Below are 26,835 nucleotides of genomic sequence, written 5' to 3'. Positions count from 1 at the left end.
GGGAGCTGTGTGAGAGGAGGGGCTGGGGGTGCAGGAGGAGGGGGTCTATGTGAGGGGAGGGGCAGGGGTGCAGGAGGAGGGGGCTGTTGGGGAATGGGGGGCTGGGGGTACAGGAAGAGGGGAGCTGTGTGAGGGGAGGGGCTGGGGGTGCAGGAGGAGGGGGGCTGTTGGGAAATGGGGGGGCTGGGGGTGCAGGAGGAGGGGGTCTATGTGAAGGGAGGGGCAGGGGTGCAGGAGGAGGGGGGCTGTTGGGGAATGGGGGCTGGGGGTCCAGGAAGAGGGGAGCTGTGTGAGACGAGGGGCTGGGGGTGCAGGAGGAGGGTGGCTATGTGAGGGGAGGGGCAGGGGTGCAGGAGGAGGGGGGCTGTTGGGGAATGGGGGCTGGGGGTACAGGAAGAGGGGAGCTGTGTGAGAGGAGGGGCTGGGGGTGCAGGAGGAGGGGGTCTATGTGAGGGGAGGGGCAGGGGTGCAGGAGGAGGGGGGCTGTTGGGGAATGGGGGCTGGGGGTACAGGAAGAGGGGAGCTGTGTGAGAGGAGGGGCTGGGGGTGCAGGAGGAGGGGGTCTATGTGAGGGGAGGATCTGGGGGTGCAGGAGGAGGGGGGCTGTTGGGGAATAGGAGGGGCTAGGGGTGCCGGAGGTGGGGGGCTGTGTGAGGGGAGGGGCTGGGGGTGCAGGAGGAGGGGGTCTATGTGAGGGGAGGGGCAGGGGTGCAGGAGGAGGGGGCTGTTGGGGAATGGGGGGCTGGGGGTACAGGAAGAGGGGAGCTGTGTGAGGGGAGGATCTGGGGGTGCAGGAGGAGGGGGGCTGTTGGGGAATAGGAGGGGCTAGGGGTGCCGGAGGTGGGGGGCTGTGTGAGGGGAGGGGCTGGGGGTGCAGGAGGAGGGGGTCTATGTGAGGGGAGGGGCAGGGGGTGCAGGAGGAGGGGGGCTGTTGGGGAATAGGAGGGGCTAGGGGTGCCAGAGGAGGGGGTCTATGTGAGGGGAGGGGCTGGGGGTGCAGGAGGAGGGGGCTGTTGGGGAATGGGGGGCTGGGGGTGCAGGAAGAGGGGAGCTGTGTGAGGGGAGGATCTGGGGGTGCAGGAGGAGGGGGGCTGTTGGGGAATAGGAGGGGCTAGGGGTGCCAGAGGAGGGGGTCTATGTGAGGGGAGGGGCTGGGGGTGCAGGAGGAGGGGGCTGTTGGGGAATAGGAGGGGCTAGGGGTGCCGGAGGTGGGGGGCTGTGTGAGGGGAGGGGCTGGGGGTGCAGGAAGAGGGGAGCTGTGTGAGGGGAGGATCTGGGGGTGCAGGAGGAGGGGGGCTGTTGGGGAATAGGAGGGGCTGGGGGTGCAGGAGGAGGGGGTCTATGTGAGGGGAGGGGCTGGGGGTGCAGGAGGAGGGGGCTGTTGGGGAATGGGGGGCTGGGGGTGCAGGAAGAGGGGAGCTGTGTGAGGGGAGGATCTGGGGGTGCAGGAGGAGGGGAGTTGTGTGGGAGAATAGTAGGGGCTGGGGGGGTGCCGGAGGAGGGGGGCTGTGTGAGGGGAGGGGCTGGGGGTGCAGGAGGAGGGGGTCTATGTGAGGGGAGGGGCAGGGGTGTAGGAGGAGGGGGGCTGTGTGAGGGGAGGATCTGGGGGTGCAGGAGGAGGGGGGTTGTTGGGGAATAGGAGGGGCTAGGGGTGCCGGAGGAGGGGGGCTGTGTGAGGGGAGGGGCTGGGGGGGTGCCGGAGGAGGGGGTCTATGTGAGGGGAGGGGCAGGGGTGCAGGAGGAGGGGGGCTGTGTGAGGGGAGGGGCTGGGGGGGTGCCGGAGGAGGGGGTCTATGTGAGGGGAGGGGCAGGGGTGCAGGAGGAGGGGGCTGTTGGGGAATGGGGGGCTGGGGGTACAGGAAGAGGGGAGCTGTGTGAGAGGAGGGGCTGGGGGTGCAGGAGGAGGGGGTCTATGTGAGGGGAGGGGCAGGGGTGCAGGAGGAGGGGGGCTGTGTGAGGGGAGGGGCTGGGGGGGTGCCGGAGGAGGGGGTCTATGTGAGGGGAGGGGCAGGGGTGCAGGAGGAGGGGGGCTGTGTGAGGGGAGGGGCTAGGGGGTGCAGGAGGAGGGGCGGTGTGTGGGGTGGGGGAGGGGAGGGAGCAGCGGGACGCACGAAGCCTTGCGGGGACGAGGCGCTGAGGGGGTGGGGCTACGCGCATGCGTACTGCGCGGTGAATGTTGGCGACCGCGCAGGCGCGGCGGCGAGGGCGGGGCCAGGCGTCGGCGGCTAGGCGCGCGGGGCGCCGAGCGCAGGGCGGTCCGTGCCTGGGCCCCGCCCACCGCGGCTCGCTCTGGCGGCGGGGGGCGCCGGGCCTGGGCGAGGGAAGATGGCGGCGGCCGCCGGCGGGCGGGGCTTCGCGGTCTCGGTGCTGGCGCCGAACGGGCGGCGGGTCGCGGTGCGGGTGGGGCCCGGCACCACGCTGCTCCAGGTTGGTCCTGCCCGGCGGGGGGCGGCCCCGGGCGGCGGCGGCGGGCGGGCGGGCGGGGGATGATACCCGCGGAGCGAGGCCCGCTGCGAGCAGCCCCGGGCCGCCCCTTGCGGCGCCCGGCTGCGCGGCGGCTGTCGGGGCCCCGCCCGCTAACGGCCCTTCTGTCCCCGCAGGTTCTGGAGGAAGCTTGCGGGAGGCAGAACTTCGATGCCGGCGAGTTCGGTCTGAAGTGAGTCTCGGCCGGGGTGGACGCGCCCTCTCCGTGCCTGGCCGGGCTCGGGGCGCGCAGCGGGCTCGGCCTGGCCGGGCTCGGGGCGCGCAGCGGGCTCGGCCTGGCCGGGCTCGGGGCGCGCAGCGGGCTCGGCCTGGCCGGGCTCGGGGCGCGCAGCGGGCTCGGCCTGGCCGGCCTCGGGGCGCGCAGCGGGCTCGGCCTGGCCGGCCTCGGGGCGCGCAGCGGGCTCGGCCTGGCCGGCCTCGGGGCGCGCAGCGGGCTCGGCCTGGCCGGCCTCGGGGCGCGCAGCGGGCTCGGCCTGGCCGGCCTCGGGGCGCGCAGCGGGCTCGGCCTGGCCGGCCTCGGGGCGCGCAGCGGGCTCGGCCTGGCCGGCCTCGGGGCGCGCAGCGGGCTCGGCCTGGCCGGCCTCGGGGCGCGCAGCGGGCTCGGCCTGGCCGGCCTCGGGGCGCGCAGCGGGCTCGGCCTGGCCGGCCTCGGGGCGCGCAGCGGGCTCGGCCTGGCCGGCCTCGGGGCGCGCAGCGGGCTCGGCCTGGCCGGCCTCGGGGCGCGCAGCGGGCTCGGCCTGGCCGGCCTCGGGGCGCGCAGCGGGCTCGGCCTGGCCGGCCTCGGGGCGCGCAGCGGGCTCGGCCTGGCCGGCCTCGGGGCGCGCAGCGGGCTCGGCCTGGCCGGCCTCGGGGCGCGCAGCGGGCCGGGGCCGGGCTCGCCCTGGGCGCCCTGCGGTGGACGTGCTCGCCCTGGGCGCCGCTCCGCCCGCTCCGTGCGCCGCGCAGGACGAGCGAGCTCAGCGGCGAGCTGCCCGGCGAGCTGCCCAGGCCGTTCCTGCGCGGCGGGCGGGCGGCGGCGGCTCCACAGGGCAGCCCGGAGCCGGTCTCTCTGGGGCTCCGGCCGAGTCCCGCGGCAGAAGGCGCCGGCCTGGCCGTGGCTGAGCTTTGAGCCTGGAGGGAGGAGGCGCTGGATCAGCAGGCAGACTTGCCTTGGCTGCTTTTAGGGGTTGTTAGTTTCTCCCGGTTGGTGTTGCGGGAGCGTATACACAGCGCGTTTCAGGCTCTGCCCGGCTGTAAAGATGCTTATAGGCCTGACGTACTGCTTTGTGCAAAAACCTCAAAATGGATGTTTATACAGTAACTCCCCACTTAACGTCCTCTCGCTTAACATTGATTCGCTCTTACATCCCTGCTCAATTACAGAACAAGCTCCATGTGAAGTTGTGCAGTGCTTTGCTATAATGTCGTTTGGCTGCTTGCTTTGTCCACAGCTGGCAGCCCCCTATCAGCTCCCCTATGCGCCCCCCCCCATCAAAGTGCCTCCTGCTCGCCAGCAGACTGTACCGATCAGTGCCTTCCCCCTCCTGCCCACCACAGTCAGCTGGCTTGCAGCTTCAGGAGGGAGGGGAGAGGAGCAAGGACTCTGTGTGCAGGCTCCCCCTGCCTCCCCAAACCTCGCAAGCCAGCTGATTGCTTGAGTCTTCACGGCTGAGGATGTGAGGGAGATTCCCAGACCTGAACCATCTTTTGTAGGTGACAAATCTGAGGAATTGTCACAGATTGAACTGTCACTAGAGGAGGTTTTGGAATTAATTGAGAAACTGAACAGTAACAAGTCACCGGGACCAGATGACACTCACCCACGGGTTCTGAAAGAACGCGAATGTGAAATTGTGGAACTATTTTCTATGGTTTGTAAACTGTCCTTTAAATTAGCTACTGTACCCAATGACTGGAAGATAGCTTATTCTGGCATTAGAAAAGGTTCAGAAAAGGGCAACTAAAATGATTAGGGGCTTGGAATGGGTCCCATATGAGGAGAGATTAGAGGCTAGGACTTTTCAGCTTGGAAAAGAGGAGACTAAGGGGGAATATGATAGAGGTGTATAGAATCATGAGTGGTGTGGAGAAAGTGAATAAGAAAAAGTTATTGTTCTCATAATATAAGAACTAGGGGCCACCAAATGAAATTAACTGGCAACAGGTTTAAAACAAATAAAAGTAAGTTCTTCACTCAGCGCACAGTCAACATGTGGAACTCCTTGCCTGAGGAGGTTGTGAAGGCTAGGATTATAACAGGGTTTAAAAGAGAACTGGATACATTCATGAAGGTTAAGTCCATTAATGGCTATTAGCCAGGATGGGTAAGGCGTTGTGTCCCTAGCCTCTGTTTGTCAGAGGGTGGAGATGGATGGCAGGAGAGAGATCACTAGATCATTACCTGTTAGGTTCACTCCCTTTGGGGCACCTGGCATTGGCCACTGTCGGGAGACAGGATACTGGGCTGGATGGACCTTTGGTCTGACCCAGTATGGCCATTCTTATATTCTGTTCTTGCCGTGGTCAGGAGGGAGGGGGGAGGAGCGAGGACGAGGCGTGTCTCCCCCTTCCCTTTTCTGCCTCCTGCCCGGGGCATTCAGCTGGCTTGCGGTGTTCAGGAGGTAGGGGAGGGAGGGGGAGCCTGTGTGCTGTGTCCTTGCTCCTGCCTCCTGAACACTGCAAGCCAGCTGATTGCCGCGGGCATGAGGCAGGGGAGGGAAGGGGGAGGAGCGAGGACACTGCAAGTGGAGTAAAGGGGGAGGAGCGGGGGAAGAAAAGGTGGGTTAAGGGTAGGGGCTTGGGGGAAGGGGTGGAGTGGGCGGGCCGATGGTTGAGGCCCCCCGCCCCTGGTGCTTGCAGAGTAGGGGAAGCTGCTGCGCAACTTGCTTCTCCTAGCCTACAGCACCTTCAGCCTCCTTGGCTGCCTCATTGTCTCCAGTGCCAGTGGGCTGTGCCTGTGTGGGGTAAGGCAGGGGCACCTCCCAACTATAGTAATGTACTGTATGGCAAAAAAAAAATTTCCCTGGAACCTAACCCCCCCATTTACATTCATTCTTATGGGGAAATTGGATTTGCTTAACATTGTTTCACTTAGTCACATTTTTCAGGAACATAACTACAACGTTAAGTGAGGAGTTACTGTATTCTGAACCAGGCCTCCACCTCCAGATCTCCATAAAGGTGACAATTCCACCATTCCTATTACTTTCTACCCCATGTGTTGCCTAGCCTGTTCACTTGTATTCTACCTCTTCCTTATAGTCTTGGGAGAAGAGATGAGAACCGTGAGTCCTTGCAAAGTCTATGACCTCCACCACCAATCTGCACATTTTCAGTATGATGAATTATTTTTTGTGGGTTTGCTTACTAAAATTACAGCTTTGCACCATAGACTCCAACCCATGACGCTTCATCAATCTATGGAGAAGTGCAGAGTTTTTTTCCTGCTTCAGGCAGTGTATTGCTAGAAATCTCTGTAATGATCTGAGGGGAAGTATGTGGTTTTACCTGATCTCCTTCTTGGGCTTGTTTCTTTTGCAGATTTCAGAGGTCTGTGCTAGATCTTTCTCTGCAGTGGAGATTTGCCAAATTGCCCAACAATGCCAAGCTGGAGGTGGTGCCAATCACTCGTAACAGAGCGGGAACTGAAAACAGAGTATGTCAATTTCACAACATGAACTAAGTTTATTTAGTTTGCAGCCATACTGGGTTTGATCTTGTCGGATCAAATAAGAATGAGAGACCAGAAGAGTGAGGTAATATTTTATTGAACATACGAACGGTCATACTGGGTCAGGCCAAAGGTTCATCCAGCCCAGTATCCTGTCTTCTGACAGTGGCCAGTGCCAGGTGCTTCAAAGGGAATGAATAGAACAGATAATCATCAAGTGATCCATCCCCTGTCGCCCATTCCCAGCTCCTGGCAAACTGAGGCTAGGGACACTTCTGAGCATGGTTTTGCATCCCTGCCCATCCTAGCTAATGTTCATTCATGGACATATCCTCCATGAATTTATCTAGTTCTTTTTTGAACCCCATTGCCCTGTGTAAGCTCAAAAGCTTGTCTCTCTCACCAACAGAATTTGGTCCCATAAAAGATATTACTTCACCCACTTTGTGTCTCTAATATCCTGGGACCAACACAGGTACAACAACACTACATACAACTAATGAGGATGGTCAGCCTTGGCCAGTACTTGGATTGGAAACCACCCAAAGAATGCTCAGGTGCCGCAGAAGGTAGTGTTGGTGATTCAGTAGTTGACACTCCCCATTTACAATCAGTGTTAAATCAGTGTCCCAGCCTTATGCTAGGACATGCTATTGGAGGGGGAAATTTTTTTAGGTGAGATATAAAACTAAGGTCCTGATCATCTGTAGTCATTAAAGATTCCACATCATTTTGTCCAGAAATTGAGGCCATTTTCCTGACCTAATTTTTGTTTCAGGAATTATATTCTGCAACCCTAAATTCCACCTGCAATCTCAAATTCTTACAGGATTCTTTTTCACTTCTTATTCTGTGTTTTTTTTACTGTTGTTTTACTGTGCACTCAGACAACTTCCAAGTTTTATCTCAAAGGTGGCTGTGTTCAGCAGTGGGTCAGATAGCCCATTTATATATTGTAGGGCTGTCAAATGATTACGAAAATTAATCACGATTAATCTTACAATTATAAAAATTAATTGTGCTGTTAAACAGTAATAGAATACTTAAATATTTTTGGATGTTTTCCACTTTTTAAAATACATTGATTTCACTTTCAGCACAATACAGTGTACAGTGCTCACTCTATATTTATTTTTTAAAAATAAATGTCAAACTTTAGAGTCTATAAGTCCACTCAGTCCTACTTCTTGTTCAGTCAGTTGCTTATACAACAAGTTTGTTTACATGTGCAGGAGACAGTGCTGCCCGCTTCTTGTTTACAATGTCATCCGAAAGTGAGAACATGCATTCGCGTGGCAATTTTGTAGCTGGCGTTGCAAGATATTTATGTGCCAGATATGCTAAACATTCATATGCCACTTCATGCTTTGGCCACCGTGCCAGAGGACATGCTTCCATAGTGATGATGACGCTCGTTTAAAAAAAACAATATGTTAATTAAATTTGTGACTGAACTCCTTGGGGGAGAATTGTATGTCTCCTGCTCTGTATTTTACCTACATTCTGCCGTATATTTCATGTTATAGCAGTCTTGGATGATGACCCACCATGTTGTTTGATTTAAGAACACTTTCACTGCAGGTTTGACAAAATGCAAAGAAGGTATTAATGTGAGATTCTAAAGATTGCTATAGCACTCGATCCAAGGTTTAAATATCTGAAGTGTCTTCCAAAATCTATTGGGGTGAGGCGTGAAGCATGCTTTCAGAAGTCTTAAAAGAGAGAAACTCCGATGCAGAAACTACAGAACCCAAACCACCAAAAAAGAAAATCAACCTTCTGCTGGTGGTATCTGACTCAGATGATGAAAATGAACATGCGTTGGTCTGCACTGCTTTGGATGGTTATTGAGCAGAACCCATCATCAGCATGAATGCATGTCCTCTGGAATGGTGGTTGAAGCATGAAGGGATATATGACTCATTAGCATGTCTGGCGCGTAAATATCTTGCAACACCAGCTAAAACAGTGCCATGCAAACGCATGTTCTCACTTTCAGGTGACATTGTAAACAAGAAGTGGGCAGCATTATCTCCCGCACATGTAAACAAACTTGTTTGTCTGAGCGATTGGCTGAACGAGAAGTAGGACTGCGTGGACTTGTAGGCTCTAAAGTTTGACATTCTTTTATTTTTGAATGCAGTTTTTTGTGTGTTCATAATTCTACATTTGTAAGTTCAACTTTCATGATAGAGATTGCACTACAGTACTTGTATTAAGTGAATTGAAAAATACTATTTTTATTTTTACAGTGCAAATATTTATAATATATAATGTGAGCCCTATACACTTCGTATTCTGTGTTGAAATAGAAATCAATATATTTGAAAATGTAGAAAAATATACAAACTAATAAATTTCAATTGGTATTTAACAGTGTGATTAAAACTGCGATTAATTGTGATTTTTTTAATCACTGTTAATTTTTTTGAGTTAATTGCTTGAGTTAACTGCGATTAATTGACAGCCCTAATTTTATAAAATGCTGGAATAACTCCCTTGGCCACTTTTATTCTCCTTATGATGTTTGTATTACAGATTTGTAAAGTATTTATTGCTGTAGCAGCTAAATGCTTATTTGCAGTAAATTAAGAAAAAATAGTATTAAATAAATTAAAAAAAAATTACCCTGTATTTTATTATTAGAAATGGATACTGTGTGATCTTGCTGAAATGGAGTCTGCAAATATTAAATTGTCTGTCACTGTGATCCCTATGGATATTTTGTCTAACAGAGGTTCTCAAACTTTGTGACAGAACACATGATGCTGGTTTCTTTTTATTTTCATCTGCTAAATTGTGATGGAAGACTACTATCCCTAATGTTATATTTCTTCATAGGCATTTGCTGAAGTTCCAGTAATGTTATATGATTCATACATAAAGGCAGATATCCATGAGCTATTGTCTGTATAGACAAGGAGTAATTGTGGCACCTTAGAGACTAACAAATTTATTTGAGCATAAGCTTTTGTGAGCTACAGCTCACTTCATCCGATGAAAGCTTATGCTCAAATAAATTTTAGTCTCCAAGGTGCCACAAGTGCTCCTTTTCTTTTTGCGAATACAGACTAACACGGCTCCTACTCTGAAACCTGTCTGTATAGAGTTGTGGTCCATATTGTGAAAAAGTTTGTGAGCCTTTGCTCTAGCAGGCTGTGTTGGACTTGGGGATGTTATCATGTATCCACACTTGTCCTCTGCATGACCCCCCCCCAACCTCCCATGTTATGCATTGCTTCAGTGACTTTACTTTTCACTTTGTGGAAGAAGAAAGCTCCGGCTGGGTGGTGTTTACTTCGGGTGGCTCCTGAAAGTGACCGGCACATCTCCCTGGCAGTGTCTCCTAGGTGGTCTCCCTGTGCTGCCCCTGCCTGCAGGTACTGCCCCCACAGCTCCCATTGGTCGCAGTTCCCGGCCAAAGGAGCTGCAGAGTTGGTGCTCGGGGTGGGGGTAGCTCGCAGAGACCCACTTGTCCCCGCCCCTCCAGGGGTCGCAGGGATGTGCCGGCCACTTCTGGGAGCAGCGTGGAGCCAGGGCAAGCAGGGAACCTGCCTTAACCCCACTGTGCTGCTGCACTTTTAGGATCTAAAATCTTCTAGTTTGGCTTCAGTAACCTCCAGGAAATAGTGGGAGGAGGAGGAGTTGATCAGTGGGGCCCGTGGATCCCCTGGAGTACCCTTGGGGACCGTGGACCTCAGTTTGAGAAACGCTGAGCTACAAGAGATTTAAGATATTTATTTATATTACAGTACGGTCTAGAGGGATCAGGCCTTTTTGGGGCCGGGCATTGTACAGAGAAGTAATTAAAAAAAGCACAGTTACTATTCCAAAGACTCTTGCTTTTAAGATCTTGAAGGGTGGAATGTAAACAGAGTTCCCATCCCATAATGCAAGAACAACAAGGTATGGAATTTAATGGTATAAAGCCAGTATAAGAAAATACATTGTACAATACGTAGTTGGCCAAAAGAACTCCCTGCCAGTGTCAGATTTAATAATTTTATTAAGATAATGTTGAAGTAAAAAGAAAACGGTACAGAGTTTAAGCATAGAAGTTTCTGGTTATCAGGGAATAAGGTACAGATTATCAAGGGGTGTGAAATTCGGATTAGGAACGGGTGGCGTAAGGAATACATAATCTGCAATCTCCCCGATTGGGGGTAAAAGTTAAACGGGTCAAAGTACAGACATTGAGATATGGGGGTATGTTGTCCATATAAAAGCTATGTTCAGGTGTGGAGTATAATGAGTGGATACGATGATTAGGATGGATCTCATAGAATATCAGAGTTGGAAGGGACCTCTGGAGGTCATCTAGTCCAACCCCCTGCTCAGAGCAGGACCAATCCCCAACTAAATCATCTCAGCCAGGACGTTGTCAAGCCTGACCTTAAAAACCCCTAAGGAAGGGGATTCCAGCACCTCCCTAGGTAACGCATTCCAGCCTCCTAGTGAAAAAGTTTTTCCTAATATCCAACCTAAATCTCCCCCACTGCAACTTGAGACCATTACTCCTTGTCCTAGAATAGATCTTGATCTAGAATAGTCTAGATCCATCCTCTTTGGATCTACCTTTCAGGTAGTTAAAAGCAGCTATCAGGTCCCCCTTGTTCTTCTCTTCCGTAGACTAAACAATCCCAGTTCCCTTAGCCTCTCCTCATAAGTCATGTGTTCCAGACCCCTAATCATTTTTGTTGCCCTTCACTGAACTCCCTCCAATTTCTCCACATCCTTCTTGTAGTGTGGGGCCCAAAACTGGATACAGTACTCCAGATGAGGCCTCACCAGTGTTGAATAGAGGGGAACGATCACGTCCCTTGATCTGCTGGCAATGCCCCTACTTATACACCCCAAAATGCCATTGTCCTTCTTGGCAACAAGGGCGCACTGTTGACTCATATCCAGCTTCTCATCCACTGTCACCCCTAGGTCCTTCTCTGCAGAACTGCTGCCTAGCCATTCGGTCCCTAGTCTGTAGCGGTGCATTGGATTCCTCCGTCCTAAGTGCAGGACTCTGCACTTGTCGTTGTTGAACCTCGTCAGATTTCTTTTGGCCCAATCCTCTAATTTGTCTAGGTCCCTCTGTATCCTATCCCTACCCTCCAGCATATCTACCACTCCTCCCAGTTTAGTGTCATCTTGCTGAGTGTGCAATCCACACCATCCTCCAGATCATTAATGAAGATATTGAACAAAACCGGCCCCAGGATCTACCCTCATTTGATGGGATTTAATGTTCAGTGAGTTTATGGTTCCAGTTCATATGGTCCAATGGAAAAAGTCTCTCAGTCCTTTCCCATAGTTGATGTAGGATGTCGTACCGGTTCACACCTCCTGGTACTGTCGGTGGCCGGTGATGTGTTTGATATAGATGTCCCTGGACCATCGGATGGTGTCCGAGACCATGAGGCGCTGCATGAGCCGTGCGTAGCGTTGACCGATCCCACAGGTCCACAGCACATGCTTGTTGCAGGGGTCCCAAGCGCCCAGGGCTTTGACGATCAGGGCATCCATGTGCACCTTGTAGCCCTTCGCTCTCAGGGTGTCAGTCAGGGGGGCATATTTTTCCAGCTTACGAGCTCGGGCTTCGCGGAAGGCCAGGGTCCTGTTCTCGAAGGAGACCGTGATGTCGACAAGGATGATCTTTTTCTGGGCCTCGTCGGTGACTACCACGTCAGGTCGCAACTGGCTGTCAGTACCGGGGATGGCTCAGTTCACGGCGACCTCCCCCAGGCGCGGTGCGATGGCACTTGGGTTTTCAAATCTCTGGATAATTTCATGAGCAGAATTGACATTAGTAATTATGTGCTGAAATGGAGGCAATCCAACCTTATGCTTAATGGTGTGGGCTGATTTCCACAGGCTTGGGGATGAATTCTCACTTTGTGTTCCCCATGGTATGGTAGCTTGGGCCGATGTGGAGGTTTGTGAACGTGAGGAGATGTGGTTTCCCCTGACACATTTGGCACTGGGGTAGTCAATTCTAGAGACTGGATCCTGGATTTGATAAATCACTGATTTGTTCAACAAATTGGATGTCTGGGAAGTAGAATGGTAATTGGTCTGGGATTTATCATCAGCATTTGTTTGTAAGGATCCTTGACCCCTCTAGAACATATCTGCAGAGCAGTGCCCACCAGATTCCTATGTGGTGTGGATGGGGAAGGAAGGCACTATTACAAAGAACTAACCTAGAGATACAGCCAGCCATCTTTTATGCACATTTGTAAACTTAGCAACTATTTGGCACCATTCTCTGTAGTATTTTATATGCAGCCTGGGATTTTTGAAAAGAGTTTTTAATTGACTGACTATGACTTTCGTGACATTTTTGGCTTTGAACTGTTGCCCAAAAACTGATGTAATTGCCAGTTTGAATTTCTGGGCAGGATTCTTGTAGCATGGTGATGTCAGCTGTCAGCACACATCTGTAGCTGAGGATAATCTAAAGCTGGTCTCTGGCAAAGAAGAAAATAGGAGACTGTGTTAGTGATGGGATGAAACTACTTAGCTACCATGTAGTGGCTGATAATGCTCACTGTTTCTTCTGTGCAGGAAGGTTCCTGTCTCTTAGCAGTATTACAAGAGCAGGACCTGAGGTAGATAGCAAACACATGCCACAAAGGAATTTGTTGTAGATTGTCTCCTTTTTTTAACCCTCCTTTGAAAAGGAAAATATGCTAAGATATTTGGCTTGACTCTCTTGTCTCTGTTTCCCTCAAGCTGCTCAGGCACTGTGGTGGAAGGTTTGTATAAAAACCTAGATATATAGGAAGAAAGCATTTGTTGATGTTCTGTGCGCGTGACCTTTTGAGGTTGTTCACATTCTCTGATTCCTTGGGTAATTTTGGTTTTATGGGGCTGGTGAAAACCATGGTTCGCTAGAAATCATGGGATACTGCCCTATGGGGGATTCTCGGTAACAGTGCAGCCAAATAGGTGCATCATCAACAAGCTACCTATGTTAGAAGTTCACTTGCCACCCAAAAAGTGGAGTTTACAACTAGAGGCAACCAACGCCGCCTCCTGTCTCAGTCTGCTACTTACTGATGTGGAGGAACTGATTGAGAACAAAAGGGAAGCTTTGAACCAGTGATCATAAGCTACTTAAGTTGCCATGGGATAAGGGAAGATCCTTCCATGGATTGAGAACTAGTAAAAGACAGGGAACAAAGGGTAGGAATAAATGGTAAATTTTCAGAATGGAGAGGGGTAACTAGAGGTGTTCCCCAAGGGTCAGTCCTAGGACCAATCTTATTCATAAATGATCTGGAGAAAGGGGTAAACAGTTAGGTGGCAAAGTTTGCAGCAGATATTAAACTGCTCAAGATAGTTAAGACCAAAGCAGACTGTGAAGAAATTCAAAAAGATCTCACAAAACTAAGTGATTAGGCAACAAAATGGCAAATGAAATTTAATGTGGATAAATGTAAAGTAATGCACGTTGGAAAAAATAACCCCAACTATACAGACAATATGATGGGGGCTAATTTAGCTACAACTAGTCAGGAGAAAGATCTTGGAGTCATCGTGGATAGTTCTCTGAAGATGTCCATGGAGTGTGCAGCGGAAGTCAAAAAAGCAAACGGGATTTTAGGAATCCTTAAAAAAGGGATAGAGAATAAGATGGAGAATATCTTATTGCGCTTATATAAATCCATGGTACTCCCACATCTTGAATACTGACAGGTGTCAGAGTATTCAGAGTTTCAGCCATGTTAGTCTGTATTCGCAAAAAGAAAAGGAGTACTTGTGGCACCTTAGAGACTAACAAATTTATTTGAGCATAAGCTTTCGTGAGCTGTACATGGCAGAGGGGCATTGCTGGCACATGATGGCATATATCACATTGGTAGATGTGCAGGTGAATGAGCCTGTGATAGTGTGGCTGATGTGATTAGGCCCTCTGATGGTGTCAGTGTAGTGATAATCAAGGTGGGCGATTTCCAGCAGTTGACAAGAATGTCTGAGGAACAGTGGGGGGGGATAAACATGGGGAAATAGTTTTACTTTGTGTAATGACTCATCCACTCTGTCTCTATTCAAGCCTAAGTTAATTGTATCCAGTTTGCAAATTAATTCCAATTCAGCAGTCTCTCGTTGGAGTCTGTTTTTGAATTTTTTTTGTTGAAGAATTGCAACTTTTAGGTCTCTAATCGAGTGACCAGAGAGATTAAAGTGTTCTCCAACTGGCTTTTCAATGTTATAATTCTTGACATCTGATTGGTGTCCATTTATTCTTTTACGTAGAGACTGTCCAGTTTGACCAATGTACATGGCAGAGGGGCACTGCTGGCACATGATGGCATATATCACATTGGTAGATGTGCAGGTGAATGAGCCTCTGATAGTGTGGCTGATGTGATTAGGCCCTCTGATGGTGTCCCCTGAATAGATATGTGGCCACAGTTGGCAACGGGCTTTCTTGCAAGGATAAGTTCCTGGGTTAGTGGTTCAGTTGTGTGGTATGTGGTTGCTGGTGAGTATTTGCTTCAGGTTGGGGGGCTGTCTGTAAGCAAGGACTGGCCTGTCTCCCAAGATCTGTGAGAGTGATGGGTCATCCTTCAGGATAGGTTGTAGATCCTTGATGATGCGTTGGAGAAGTTTTAGTGGGGGCTGAAGGTGATGACTAGTGGCGTTCTGTTATTTTCTTTGTTGGGCCTGTCCTGTAGTAGGTGACTTCTGGGTACTCTTCTGGCTCTATCAATCTGTTTCTTCACTTCCACAGGTGGGTATTGTAGTTGTAAGAACGCTTGATAGAGATCCTATAGGTGTTTGTCTCTGTCTGAGGGGTTGGAGCAAATGCGGTTGTATCGTAGAGCTTGGCTGTAGACAATGGATCGTGTGGTGTGGTCTGGATGAAAGCTGGACGCATGTAGGTAGAAATAGCGGTCAGTAGGTTTCCGGTATAGGGTGGTGTTTATGTGACCATCGCTTATTAGCTCTGTAGTGTCTGGGAAGTGGATCTCTTGTGTGGACACTCGATTACGGACCTAAAAGTTGCAATTCTTCAACAAAAAAAACTTCAAAAACAGACTCCAACGAGAGACTGCTGAATTGGAATTAATTTGCAAACTGGATACAATTAACTTAGGCTTGAATAGAGACTGGGAGTGGATGGGTCATTACACAAAGTAAAACTATTTCCCCATGTTTATTCCTGCCCTTCCCCCCACTGTTCCTCAGACGTTCTTGTCAACTGCTGGAAATGGTCCACCTTGATTATCACTACAAAAGGTTTCCCCGCCCCCCGATCTCCTGCTGGTAATAGCTCACCTTAAGTGATCACCCTCGTTACAGTGTGTATGGTAACACCCATTGTTTCATGTTCTCTATGTATATAAATCTCCCCACTGTATTTTCCACTAAATGCATCCGATGAAGTGAGCTGTAGCTCACGAAAGCTTATGCTCAAATAAATTTGTTAGTCTCTAAGGTGCCGCAAGTCCTCCTTTTCTTTTTGTGAATAAGAGTGGATTGAAGTGATGTGTGTTGTACCTCCATGGTCCCACATGTGGATGTGCTCAATTGCTGTTTGTTGTGCCTGAGGGAAGCCCATTCCTCAAACTGATGCTCAGTCTGTGCCCGCACCAGAAGGTCATGGAGGGTCTAGGTCATCCTTACTGAGGAGGTCTTATGAGACCAGTTATTCATTCTGATACTGGATCAGTCTTCTGTTCCTGTGAATGGACAGAGGTGGCTGCCTTTGACTTCAGTGTCCCTGGTGCCAAAGAAGACTGTGCCAGATTGGTCTGGGGCTGATGACTGTACAGGGTAAATCTTCTGGTATCAAGGCCTAACTGGCCTTGAGAAATGAGCACTTAGAAATCTGAATTGGCCTAAGGACCATATTAGTGCGGGTCCTTTATTGGTGCCAGGAACTTGGGTGTCTAAGAAACCTGGTATTAAGTAGGTAGGCACTTCATGAGGGTGCCGAGACACTCCCTTGGCACGAAAGGGCTTCATTCTCTTGGGACACTCTGGTTCCAGCAGCTTCCCTGGTACTGAGGAAATCTGTGTAGGGCCTCTCAGCACCTTTTCTTCAGCCTCAAGTGGATCTTAGCCCTGGTCTACACTGCGGGGGCGGGGTCAACCTAAGATACGCAACTTCAGCTACGGCGTATCTTAGGTCGACTTACCTGGCCATGAGGACGGCAGCGAGTCGACTGCTGCCACTCCCCCGTCGACTCTGCTTCCACCTCTCACAAGCTGGTGTTCTGGAGTTGATGGGGAGCGCGTTTGGGGATTGATTTATCGTGTCTAGACGAGACGCAATAAATCAATCCCTGATAGATCTGCCTTTAGTTTTGCAGAGGCTTTGATTCATAGATTCATAGATATTAAGGTCAGAAGGAACCCTTATGATCATCTAGTCTGACCTCCTGCACAACACAGGCGCCGACCCACTCCTGTGATAAACCTCTCACCTATGTCTGAGCTATTGAAGTCCTCAAATCATGGTTTAAAGACTTCAAGGAGCAGGAAATCCTCTAGTAAGTGACCCGTGCCCCATGCTACAGAGGAAGGTGAAGAACCTCTAGGGCCTCTTCCAGTCTGCCCTGGAGGAAAGTTCCTTCCCGACCCCAAATATGGCAATCAGCTGAACCCTGAGTATATGGGCAAGATTCACCGGCAAGATTCACCAGCCAGATACCCAGGAACGAATTCATAGAATCATAGAATATCAGGGTTGGAAGGGACCCCAGAAGGTCATCTAGTCCAACCCCCTGCTCAAAGCAGGACCAATTCCCAGTTAAATCATCCCAGCCAAGGCTTTGTCAAGCCTGACCTTAAAAACCTCTAAGGAAGGAGATTCTACCACCTCCCTAGGTAACGCATTCCAGTGTTTCACCACCCTCTTAGTGAAAAAGTTTTTCCTAATATCCAATCTAAACCTCCCCCACTGCAACTTGAGACCATTACTCCTCGTTCTGTCATCTGCTACCATTGAGAACAGTCTAGAGCCATCCTCTTTGGAACCCCCTTTCAGGTAGTTGAAAGCAGCTATCAAATCCCCCCTCATTCTTCTCTTCTGCAGGCTAAACAATCCCAGCTCCCTCAGCCTTTCCTCATAAGTCATGTGTTCCAGTCCCCTAATCATTTTTGTTGCCCTTCGCTGGACTCTCTCCAATTTATCCACATCCTTCTTGTAGTGTGAGGCCCAAAACTGGACACAGTACTCCAGATGAGGCCTCACCAATGTCGAATAGAGGGGAACGATCACGTCCCTCGATCTGCTCGGTATGCCCCTACTTATACATCCCAAAATGCCATTGGCCTTCTTGGCAACAAGGGCACACTGTTGACTCATATCCAGCTTCTCGTCCACTGTCACCCCTAGGTCCTTTTCTGCAGAACTGCTGCCTAGCCATTCGGTCCCTAGTCTGTAGCTGTGCATTGGGTTCTTCCGTCCTAAGTGCAGGACCCTGCACTTATCCTTATTGAACCTCATCAGATTCCTTTTGGCCCAATCTTCCAATTGGTCTAGGTCCTTCTGTATCCTATCCCTCCCCTCCAGCGTATCTACCACTCCTCCCAGATTAGTATCATCTGCAAATTTGCTGAGAGTGCAATCCACACCATCCTCCAGATCATTTATGAAGATATTTATGAATTCTCTGTAGTAACTCAGATCCCATCCCATTTAACATCCCATCACAAGCCATTGGGCCTATTTACCATGAATATTTAAAGATCAGTTAATTGCCAAAATCATGTTATCCCATCATACCATCTCCTCCATAAACTTATTGAGTTTAATCTTGAAGCCAGATAGGTCTTTTGCCCCCACTGCTTCCCTTGGAAGGCTATTCCAAAAATTCACCCCTCTGATGGTTAGAAACCTTCGTCTAATTTCAAGTCTAAACTTCCCGATGACCAGTTTATATCCATTTGTTCTTGTGTCCACACTGGTATTGAGCTTAAATAATTCCTCTCCCTCTCCGGTATTTATCTCTCTGATATATTTATAGAGAGCAGTCTTATCTCCCCTCAACCTTCTTTTGGTTAGGCTAAACAAGCCAAGCTCCTTGAGTCTCCTTTCATAAGACAGGTTTTCCATTCCTCGGATCATCCTAGTAGTCCTTCTCTGTACCTGTTCCAGTTTGAATTCATCCTTCTTAAACATGGGAGACCATAACTGCACGCAGTATTCCAAATGAGGTCTCACCAGTGCCTTGTATAACAGTACTAAAACCTCCTTATCTCTACTGGAAATACCTCGCCTGATGCATCCCGATCCTAATGCACCGCATTAGCTTTTTCACGGCCATATCACATTGGCGGCTCATAGTCCTCCTGTGATCAACCAATAGTCCAAGGTCCATCTCCTCCTTTGGTGCTGTGCTTGGCTGCCATCAAGCGCAGGGGAAAGAAAAATCCTGGGAGAAGAGGAGCAGCTTCATTCTCGCCACAGACCTGACCCTGGAGTTCGTGATTACCAGTCTGGGTTATTGCAACTCATTTTATTTAGCAATGAAGCCCCATGCTCTGTAAAAGCTTCAACTAGTTAAACACAGTAGTTCGTCTGCTTACTAAAACAGGTCACCCGGAACTCTACACTGTCTTCTGTGAGTCCAGTTCAAGGTCTTTTGTCCTGATACTCAAAGCCCTCTATGGGATTGGCCCTGGTTACCTGAGAGATTGAGGTTTTCAGCACCTGTGACTTCCTTTCACAGATGCATTCTATAAGAACGGTAAAACCATTGACAGATATGGAGAGACATGTGAGTGCAGGAGACAGAACATTCACAAGAGATAATCTTAAACTATGGAATTCATGCCCTAAATGTGTGCTATTACGTAGAATTCAAATTAACAGATCATTGGAATGTATTCAGTATTTTGAGCCCATTTGCTGCCTGTAAAGAAGGCTCTTGATTTCCAGAACGGTTTGAAAATGCAGTTTGTTTGTTTAGCCATGAATCGAAGAGAGATCTGTGAACGCGGTAGTGTTTCTTCTGAGTTAATCTGCATGTTGTACTTTGATGCAGGTATAGTGCAGAGAACTGGGAGTCTGGAGATTTGGGTTCTAATTCTCATTCTGCTACCTACTCACTGTGAGGCTTTGGGCAAATCACTTAACATCTCTGGGCCTGAGTTTGTCTATCTGTAAAATGAGGATGATGATATTGACCTCTCCTTTATAAAGCACTTTGAGAACCTTAAAGAATCCTTATTGAGGTTACAGGGACAAACCATCCTGATGTGTAGAAAGAATAGTAAATATGGCAGGCGACCAGCTTGGCTTAACAGTGAAATCCTTGCTGATCTTAAACACACAAAAGAAGTTTACAAGAAGTGGAAGACTGGACAAATGACCAGGGAAGAGTATAAAAATATTGCTCGGGCATGCAGGAATGAAATCAGGAAGGCCAGCTCACACCTGGAGTTGCAGCTAGCAAGAGATGTTAAGAGTAACAAGAAGGGTTTCTTCAGGTATGTTAGCAACAAGAAGAAAGTCAAGGAAAGCGTGGGCCCCTTACTGAATGAGGGAGGCAACCTAGTGACAGGGGATGTGGATAAAGCTAATGTACTCAATGCTTATTTTGCCTCTGTCTTCACGAACAAGGTCAGCTCCCAGACTACTGCACTGGGCAGCACAGCATGGGGAGGAGGTGACCAGCCCTCTGTGGAGAAAGAAGTGGTTCGGGACTATGTAGAAAAGCTGGACAAGCACAAGTCCATGGTGCTGGATGTGTGGCATCCGAGAGCGCTAAAGGAGTTGGCGGATGTGATTGTAGAGCCATTGGCCATTATCTTCGAAAACTCATGGCGATCGGGGGAAGTCCCGGACGACTGGAAAAAGGCTAATGTAGTGCCCATCTTTAAAAAAGGGAAGGAGGAGGATCCTGGGAACTACAGGCCAGTCAGCCTCACCTCAGTCCCTGGAAAAATCATGGAGGAGGTCCTCAAGGAATCAATTCTGAAGCACTTAGAGGAGAGGAAAGTGATCAGGAACAGTCAGCATGGATTCACCAAGGGCAAGTCATGCCTGACTAATCTAATTGCCTTCTATGATGAGATAACTGGCTCTGTGGATGAGGGGGAAGCAGTGGACGTGTTGTTCCTTGACTTTAGCAAAGCTTTTGACACGGTCTCCTACGGTATTCTTGCCAGCAAGTTAAAGAAGTATGGGCTGGATGAATGGACTATAAGGTGGATAGAAAGTTGGCTAGATTGTCGGGCTGAATGGGTAGTGGTCAATGGCTCCATGTCTAGTTGGCAGCCGGTATCAAGTGGAGTGGCCCAGGGGTCAGTCCTCGGGCCAGTTTTGTTCAGTATCTTCATTAATGATCTGGAGGATGGTGTAGATTCCACCCTCAGCAAGTTTGCAGATGACACTAAACTAGGAAGAGAGGTAGATACGCTGGAGGGGAGGGATAGGATACAGAGGGCCCTAGACAAATTAGAGGATTGGGCCAAAAGAAATCTGACGAGGTTCAATAAGGACAAGTGCAGAGTCCTGCACTTAGGACGGAAGAATCCAATGCACTGCTACAGACTAGGGACCGAATGGCTCGGCAGCAGTTCGGCAGAAAAGGACCTAGAGGTTACAGTGGACGAGAAACTGGATATGAGTCAACAGTGTGCCGTTGTTGCCAAGAAGGCCAATGGCATTTTGGGATGTATATGTAGGGGCATTGCTAGCAGATCGAGGGACGTGATCATTCCTCGCTATTTGACATTGGTGAGGCCTCATCTGGAGTACTGTGTCCAGTTTTGGGCCCGACACTACAAGGATGTGGAAAAATTGGAGAGAGTCCAGCGGAGGGCAACAAAAATTATTAGGGGACTGGAACACATGACTTATGAGGAGAGGCTGAGGGAACTGGGGATGTTTAGTCTACAGAAGAGAAGAATGGTTCTGCTTTGAGCAGGGGTTGGACTAGATGGCCTCCTGAGGTCCCTTCCAACCCTGATATTCTATGATTCTAACCTCAGAGAAGAGGCACTAGAGACAAAGTATTGTTTATTATAAATAATTATCGTTCCAGACTTATGCTTAGAAATTGTCTTCCCATAAAGCAAACTATAGGAACGCTATTTTTGGCGATGGAAATCTTTCCTCTTGGCATAGAATATCAGGGTTGGAAGAGACCTCAGGAGGTCATCTAGTCCAACCCCCTGCTCATAGCAGAACCGATCCCCAACTAAATCATCCCAGCCAGGGCTTTGTCAAGCCGGACCTTAAAAACCTCTAAGGAAGGAGATTCCACCACCTCCCTGGGTAACCCATTCCTGTGCTTCACCACCCTCCTAGTGAAAAAGGTTTTCCTAATCTCCAACCTAAATCTCCCCCACTGCAGCTTTTCTGTGGCCTGGCTCAGTCATTACCCAAATCGTCCCGCTGAAATCTGCCGGTTGAGGGTCCTCCAGAGATAGATCTCAGCCCTCTGTGATTGGGGTTTGGGTGCCTCTGTGGTACTATCTTCTCCCTGGATCCTGTGCAGTCCATTGTCGGCGCAGTGAAGGGCTAAGGGGGCAGGAGGGACTTCAGAAGTTAACAAAAATCATAAGATTTAATGCAGCCCAAGGGACCTAGGGGAAGCTATGGCTAGAAGGAATTGCTTCCAGCATGGCTCCACTAGAACTATACTCGCAGGAACTAAGGGGACTGCTGGGGGCCACCATTGCTGCAGGGGAACAGAGCCTTTGCATGAATGGCTCTAGAATCAGCCAGGTTTTGGGGCAGTTTTTCCAGGAAGCAAACCGTGCTCCTCAATGGGAAGATGTGGTGAATTCTTCTCAAGGATTTTCTAGTGGAGTTCCTTTGCAAGTGATCTCCTCTTAAGGCTTTCACTATAGGAGAGGAGGATTTAGACCACGATGGTCAGTCAAGTTTTATTGTGTTTGCCCATGCATGAGTGTGAGGAAATTTAGCTTGTGTGCCCCTGAATAAAAATCTGACAGCACCATGCACTGTATCTGTGCAGGCCATGTCAGTGTCACATTAAAAGAATCGACCCATCTGAGACTATTCAAATGGAAAGAATCAAAACTAGCTGTGCTCTCTTGGCTGGGGGACTGAAAGCGGAGTGGTTAGTTTCACTCTGTGGATATTAACTAAAATATGGTTGTATTAGGTTTCCAGCAATGCAGGGGAAGGTTTAAAGCCCAACAATCCCCAATAAAAGAAGTTTACATGGCATTTAAAAAAAGTTAAATATTTCTATTCACACTACGGTTTCTAAAAATTTGCTTTTAAAGCAACCCTTAGGTGTGCCCCAGCCTCCATGCATCTTCAGAGTGCTTTCTGCTGGTCTTGTGGGAGCGTTGCAAACATCGAGAATTCCATACTGTGGCCACCCCTTCACAGAATCACAGTATCATTCATAACTCATTTCTGCTCATAGGGATAGCTGTTTTAGGCATCCCCCCAACCCTCCCCCAGTATTACATTTGGGGTGGGAGTTACAAACTGTACATTACTGCCTTATATTTCGGGAGAAAATCTGGAACCAAGAACAGTCTCTGAGATGGTATCACTGTATTCTCAAGTCACGTCTTTGGAATTAATGTTTTGAAGTTCAGAATGACCCTGATGGCTGCCAGTCAGGAACATAAATAAAAACACAGGACTGGAAGTCAGGACTCTAAAGTTCTATTCACAGCTCTGCCATTGTCTCTCTCTATATGATTTTGGGCAAGTTATCTTGCCTATCCTTTTTTCTCACTAACTGTAAATTGGAAATGATATTGACATATAGCTCCTGGGGCTTGTGAAGTAATTCCTTAATGTTTGTAAGATGCTTGATTCAGCCTTGGATAGGAGGTCCTAGAGATGAAGTACCTTAAAAAAAAATTGTGAAGAAATTGAATTTCCTCCCTGTCCTTAACAGTGGATTTTCCCCTTTAGGTTCAGATTGCATTGCAGTTGAACAGTGGTTCCCGGTTACAGGACACCTTTCACTCTGGCAAGACACTGTGGGAAATTCTCAGCCATTTTACACAAACCAGGTGAGCAATGAGGCATGTAGAAGGGAAAGGGCTTGTTTCCAGGGACACTTCCAACAGTCAGCTGAAGAAGGATGGATAGCTACCACTTTTAGACATTGTCAAAAGACACTTGGAGATTTCTAGAAATTATATGTATTTTTATTGTGCTCTCCACTCTCTTACATTCTTCACATGTCTTATTAAATTACATTGATTCATAGTTAGACCAGGATAAAAGAGAGAATGTAACTTCTTGCTTCAGAATATAAAGCAACCACTAACTCCCTGAGGCTGGGAATAAACTTCCCTGTGGACCTGTTACTGTATGTGTCCATTATGGGGACTTACATTGAAGTATTTGCTACTGCCAGAGGTGGGGGCTGGACTAGATGTACCACTGGTGTGTCTGCTCTGGCAGTTCCATGTGTTCGGACAAGTGGAGTTCTTTCTTGAACAAACGGCTGGTTTCCTCTGAACGCTTTGGGGAAGCCTAGAGTACAGGCTAAAGTGGCATTTTCAAACCATTGACTAGGTCTTGTTTAAAGAGCAGGGTTTCATGCCTGCTCCTGCTGTCTTGCTCTAGCTAGAAAGAACGTCATACATATTTCTAAGGGTTAAGAAGTTTCTGTAGTTTGCCTCGGCTTTGCTGCAGTCTGCATTCCGCGGCTCCTTCCGTCTTTAGTTGACTCAAGAACAATAGCAGCATTTTTTTAAAATGTCAAACTAATAAACTCTACTCCAAAGACAGTTCTGCTCTTTGATTTCATTTTTGTTTGTGGCTTTGGAAGGCTGAGCCTCTTGAAGCTGAGGCAAATTCTGTCAATTCTGCCAGGAGTAGTATGGAGGATTTCAGCTTCCCGTTTTTTTAGCAGGATTTACCTTTTGCTAATGTGCTGTCTCTTCTGGCCTTGTCTGCTTATTTTATTCTTTCATTTGCTCAGTTCCCACTTTCTGGCTGGTGCTCTGGGCTTTTTCTAACTTGATGGGAGAGTTTCTGTTGCATTTGAAGCTCTTGCACCATGGTGCAAATGCTATGCTGCAATGTTGTGTAACTGGAAGCTGGTTTGACTACTGAAACCATTCAAATATCCATCTAAAAAAAGTAAGTGATTCAGTATCATGCCAAACCCTCCAAAGGCTCCCAGAGCTCTGACACTAGGACTTCTAGGAAATAAAAGGTCATTTGGAATAATCTGATGAGTAACAGCATGCAGATGAATGTCTTAGTCCATGTCAACCGTGTATGATTAACATTTTTAATTTCATGTGATAATTGATGCATAAGATCTCTACAGGAATGTGATCTAAGGAGTTGGGGGCCAGGTGGGAAGGAAACTCCTCTCCTTCCCCCCATTCCTCAGAGCTGGGTGCTGGAGGAGCTCGTATGCAGGTTTTCCAAATACTTTTGGTCTCATTGCTTCTAAAAAGTAAAGGAGTACTTGTGGCGCCTTGGAGACTAACAAATTTCTTTTTGCGAATACAGACTAACACGGCTGCTACTCTGAAACCTGTCATTGCTTTTAAAGTCCCTTTGATAGTGGGACCAATTGAGGAGTTAAAATATGTGGAAATTCAGGCAATTCCTGGCATAGACTGAATTACTGAATTAGTATATTTACTAAAGCTGCAAATGGAGGATAAAGTGTCCCCTATGAGCGGATGTGGTTATGAACTGAGAGCGGTACATGCTGTGGCTCAGGCAGGCTGGCCTTGGGCTGTGGAGACAGTCCTCAATGTAATTTTTCAGAGCAGAACTTTGCATCATTTCTGGGAGTGTTAGAGGGCAGCATCAATCCTTTGCCAGCCGGTGGCTGGGGGCTACTGAAAACCTGAAGCTTGCTGATTGCTCCTCTATCATTGGAATACGCTGTCTTTGCTAGGGCCCAAGAAACTGCATAGTATACACTAGTCCTGAAGAGCTTCCCTTTGGCACAGGTTCTGAGGGGAAGTAATCGTTGCTTTTTAGGTCTCTCCCGTGTTTGATACATGGGAAGAAAGTTGTTTGGGTTGGCTGAATGCACAATCCAAAAACAGGTCCTTTAAGGCAATTCAAACTAAGGACAAAAGAAAACAAAGATGTTTGATACTAAAACAGCTGCCTGAGTACCCGTCTCAGAAGGACAAGAAAGCTGATATGCTGGTGACTGGGGAGGCATTATTGTTAAGATTAAACTAAACTACAGTAAATTGAATGGCTCTCGTAACCCAAAACATCCATTCTAAAGATAACATACGTGTAGGATTCTCACTTTTGGGTCTTAGCTCCTTCATGTGAGACTGGGAGAACTCCTGTAGCACTTAGGTTTTTGTTTTTAAATTGTAAGGGCAGGTACCTGGGTAAAGCGTGAGCCAGATTCCCTTCCAGTAGTCACACACCAAGCCTTCCTGAGTTTAAATTTTCCCCTCTGTACGTTCTAGTATCACAGAGACTCTTGCATCATCCTGGTAATGGGTGACACCCCCCCTCCCCCTCCCCCCAGGACTTTCTGCCCTTGTCCCAGTCTAGGGACTATCCGTAATTAGAAACAGACTTCCAAACACCACCTGTTCATAGTGTGACCACAGATGTATGTAACAGAAGAATCCATGGATGTGGACTTCTCACCATGGGAATTTAGTCCCTCCAGGAACGGCAGTAGCACAAAAATGTTCTGGAGACAAGGATGGTCCTGTCTGCATTAAGGACCTTTGGAGACCTAATAAATGTGATCCTGGTTCAAACAGATAATTAGGTCTTCTTATCTTACATAAACAAGCAAAGAGGCACTGGAACCTATATGGATATGTAAACCTCCTGCATCCCACAAAAGATTCTTTATAGTAGTGTACCTGGCAGGGAAGTGAATAAGACTGTAGGTGCACTGCAGCTGATCCATGTTAGCTCCTCATGAATGATTTCTGGATCAAGAAGAGGCTCTTCTTCCAGTGATGGACAGCAATCTCTTCCTATCCACTTCCCCGCATGCTTTGTGTCAAAAAATACTTGGGTTCTACTTGGGTCAAATAAAAGGACAAACCAAGTTCTTGTTTTCTGACATCAGTTCACTGGGCAGTGTTGTCAGTAAGAAGACTGTGTCTACATGGTCGTGTCAAGAAATAGTCATGGCAAGGCTCACTCAGTTTGAGGTGAGGTGGCCACCACTGCCTGCCTCAGATGTGTTTTCATCCTGTACATATGCAATGCTGCGATATGGTCTCCTCTCTACACATTTACCAAAGCAGCATTGCTTGGATTGGGATGCAGGAAGGGACTCCTGTTTTGTAGTAGCTCCAGGGTAGGCGGAGGCTGAACTCTCTTAACCCCAAACACAAGTTTTTCTTTTGGGATATCTCATTTTCAGTTGGTCACATCTTAAATATTTTCTTTAATTGTTGTTTCGTCTTCAGGCTTGAATGCTGAGCCTGATTATCATGAGGTATTTGTAGTCCTCTTCTCTAAAACAGTCAGCTCCCTAAACCCTCTCTGTTCACACTGTTGGTATTGTCCTTAGCAATGTCACTTGTTACAGCTTTACTCACTTGTCTTTTTGGATGTCCCTCATGCTTCTTCCTTTTCAAGAGTACTGATTGTGCTCCTGTGATGTCATTAGAGAAGAGAAAACTGTTTGTCTCTGAGATTATGCTCTTGGAGGGCTCTTACTGCTCCACTCACCTCCTTTCAAAAGTCTGGAGGATTATCTCTTTGAGATGTTTTTCTTAGTTCTGTTTTTTTAAGGAATATTTCTTTTGATCACATGTTGATCATATTTGGATCTGCCTCG

At 48.6% G+C, this 26,835-nt stretch overlaps 1 protein-coding gene across 4 annotated transcripts in view; it reads left to right on the top strand.

Moving 5' to 3' along the window:
- The first annotated feature begins 2,276 nt into the window (after window positions 1-2,276).
- ASPSCR1 (ASPSCR1 tether for SLC2A4, UBX domain containing) overlaps window positions 2,277-26,835 on the top strand; it is an 87,513-nt gene continuing 62,954 nt past the window's right edge. Inside the window, exons 1-4 of one of the 4 annotated variants that reach the window (XM_084647178.1) lie at window positions 2,277-2,427; window positions 2,601-2,656; window positions 6,004-6,118; window positions 22,995-23,095. In XM_084647178.1, the coding sequence (XP_084503304.1) occupies window positions 2,326-2,427; window positions 2,601-2,656; window positions 6,004-6,118; window positions 22,995-23,095 (374 nt within the window). In that variant the 5' untranslated portion in view covers window positions 2,277-2,325. Of the gene's footprint in view, window positions 2,428-2,600; window positions 2,657-5,618; window positions 5,644-6,003; window positions 6,119-22,994; window positions 23,096-26,835 lie in introns of those variants that run through there. The other 3 variants (XM_084647179.1, XM_084647180.1, XM_084647181.1) reach the window with 3 other exon arrangements.

The sequence above is a fragment of the Lepidochelys olivacea genome (assembly GCF_965140295.1).
Source record: "Lepidochelys olivacea isolate rLepOli2 genome assembly, chromosome: 14".
In the NCBI taxonomy this organism is placed as follows: Eukaryota; Metazoa; Chordata; order Testudines; family Cheloniidae; genus Lepidochelys; species Lepidochelys olivacea.
The sequence above is the reverse complement of the archived record's forward strand: the minus strand, read 5'-3'. Positions and strand labels throughout refer to the sequence as shown.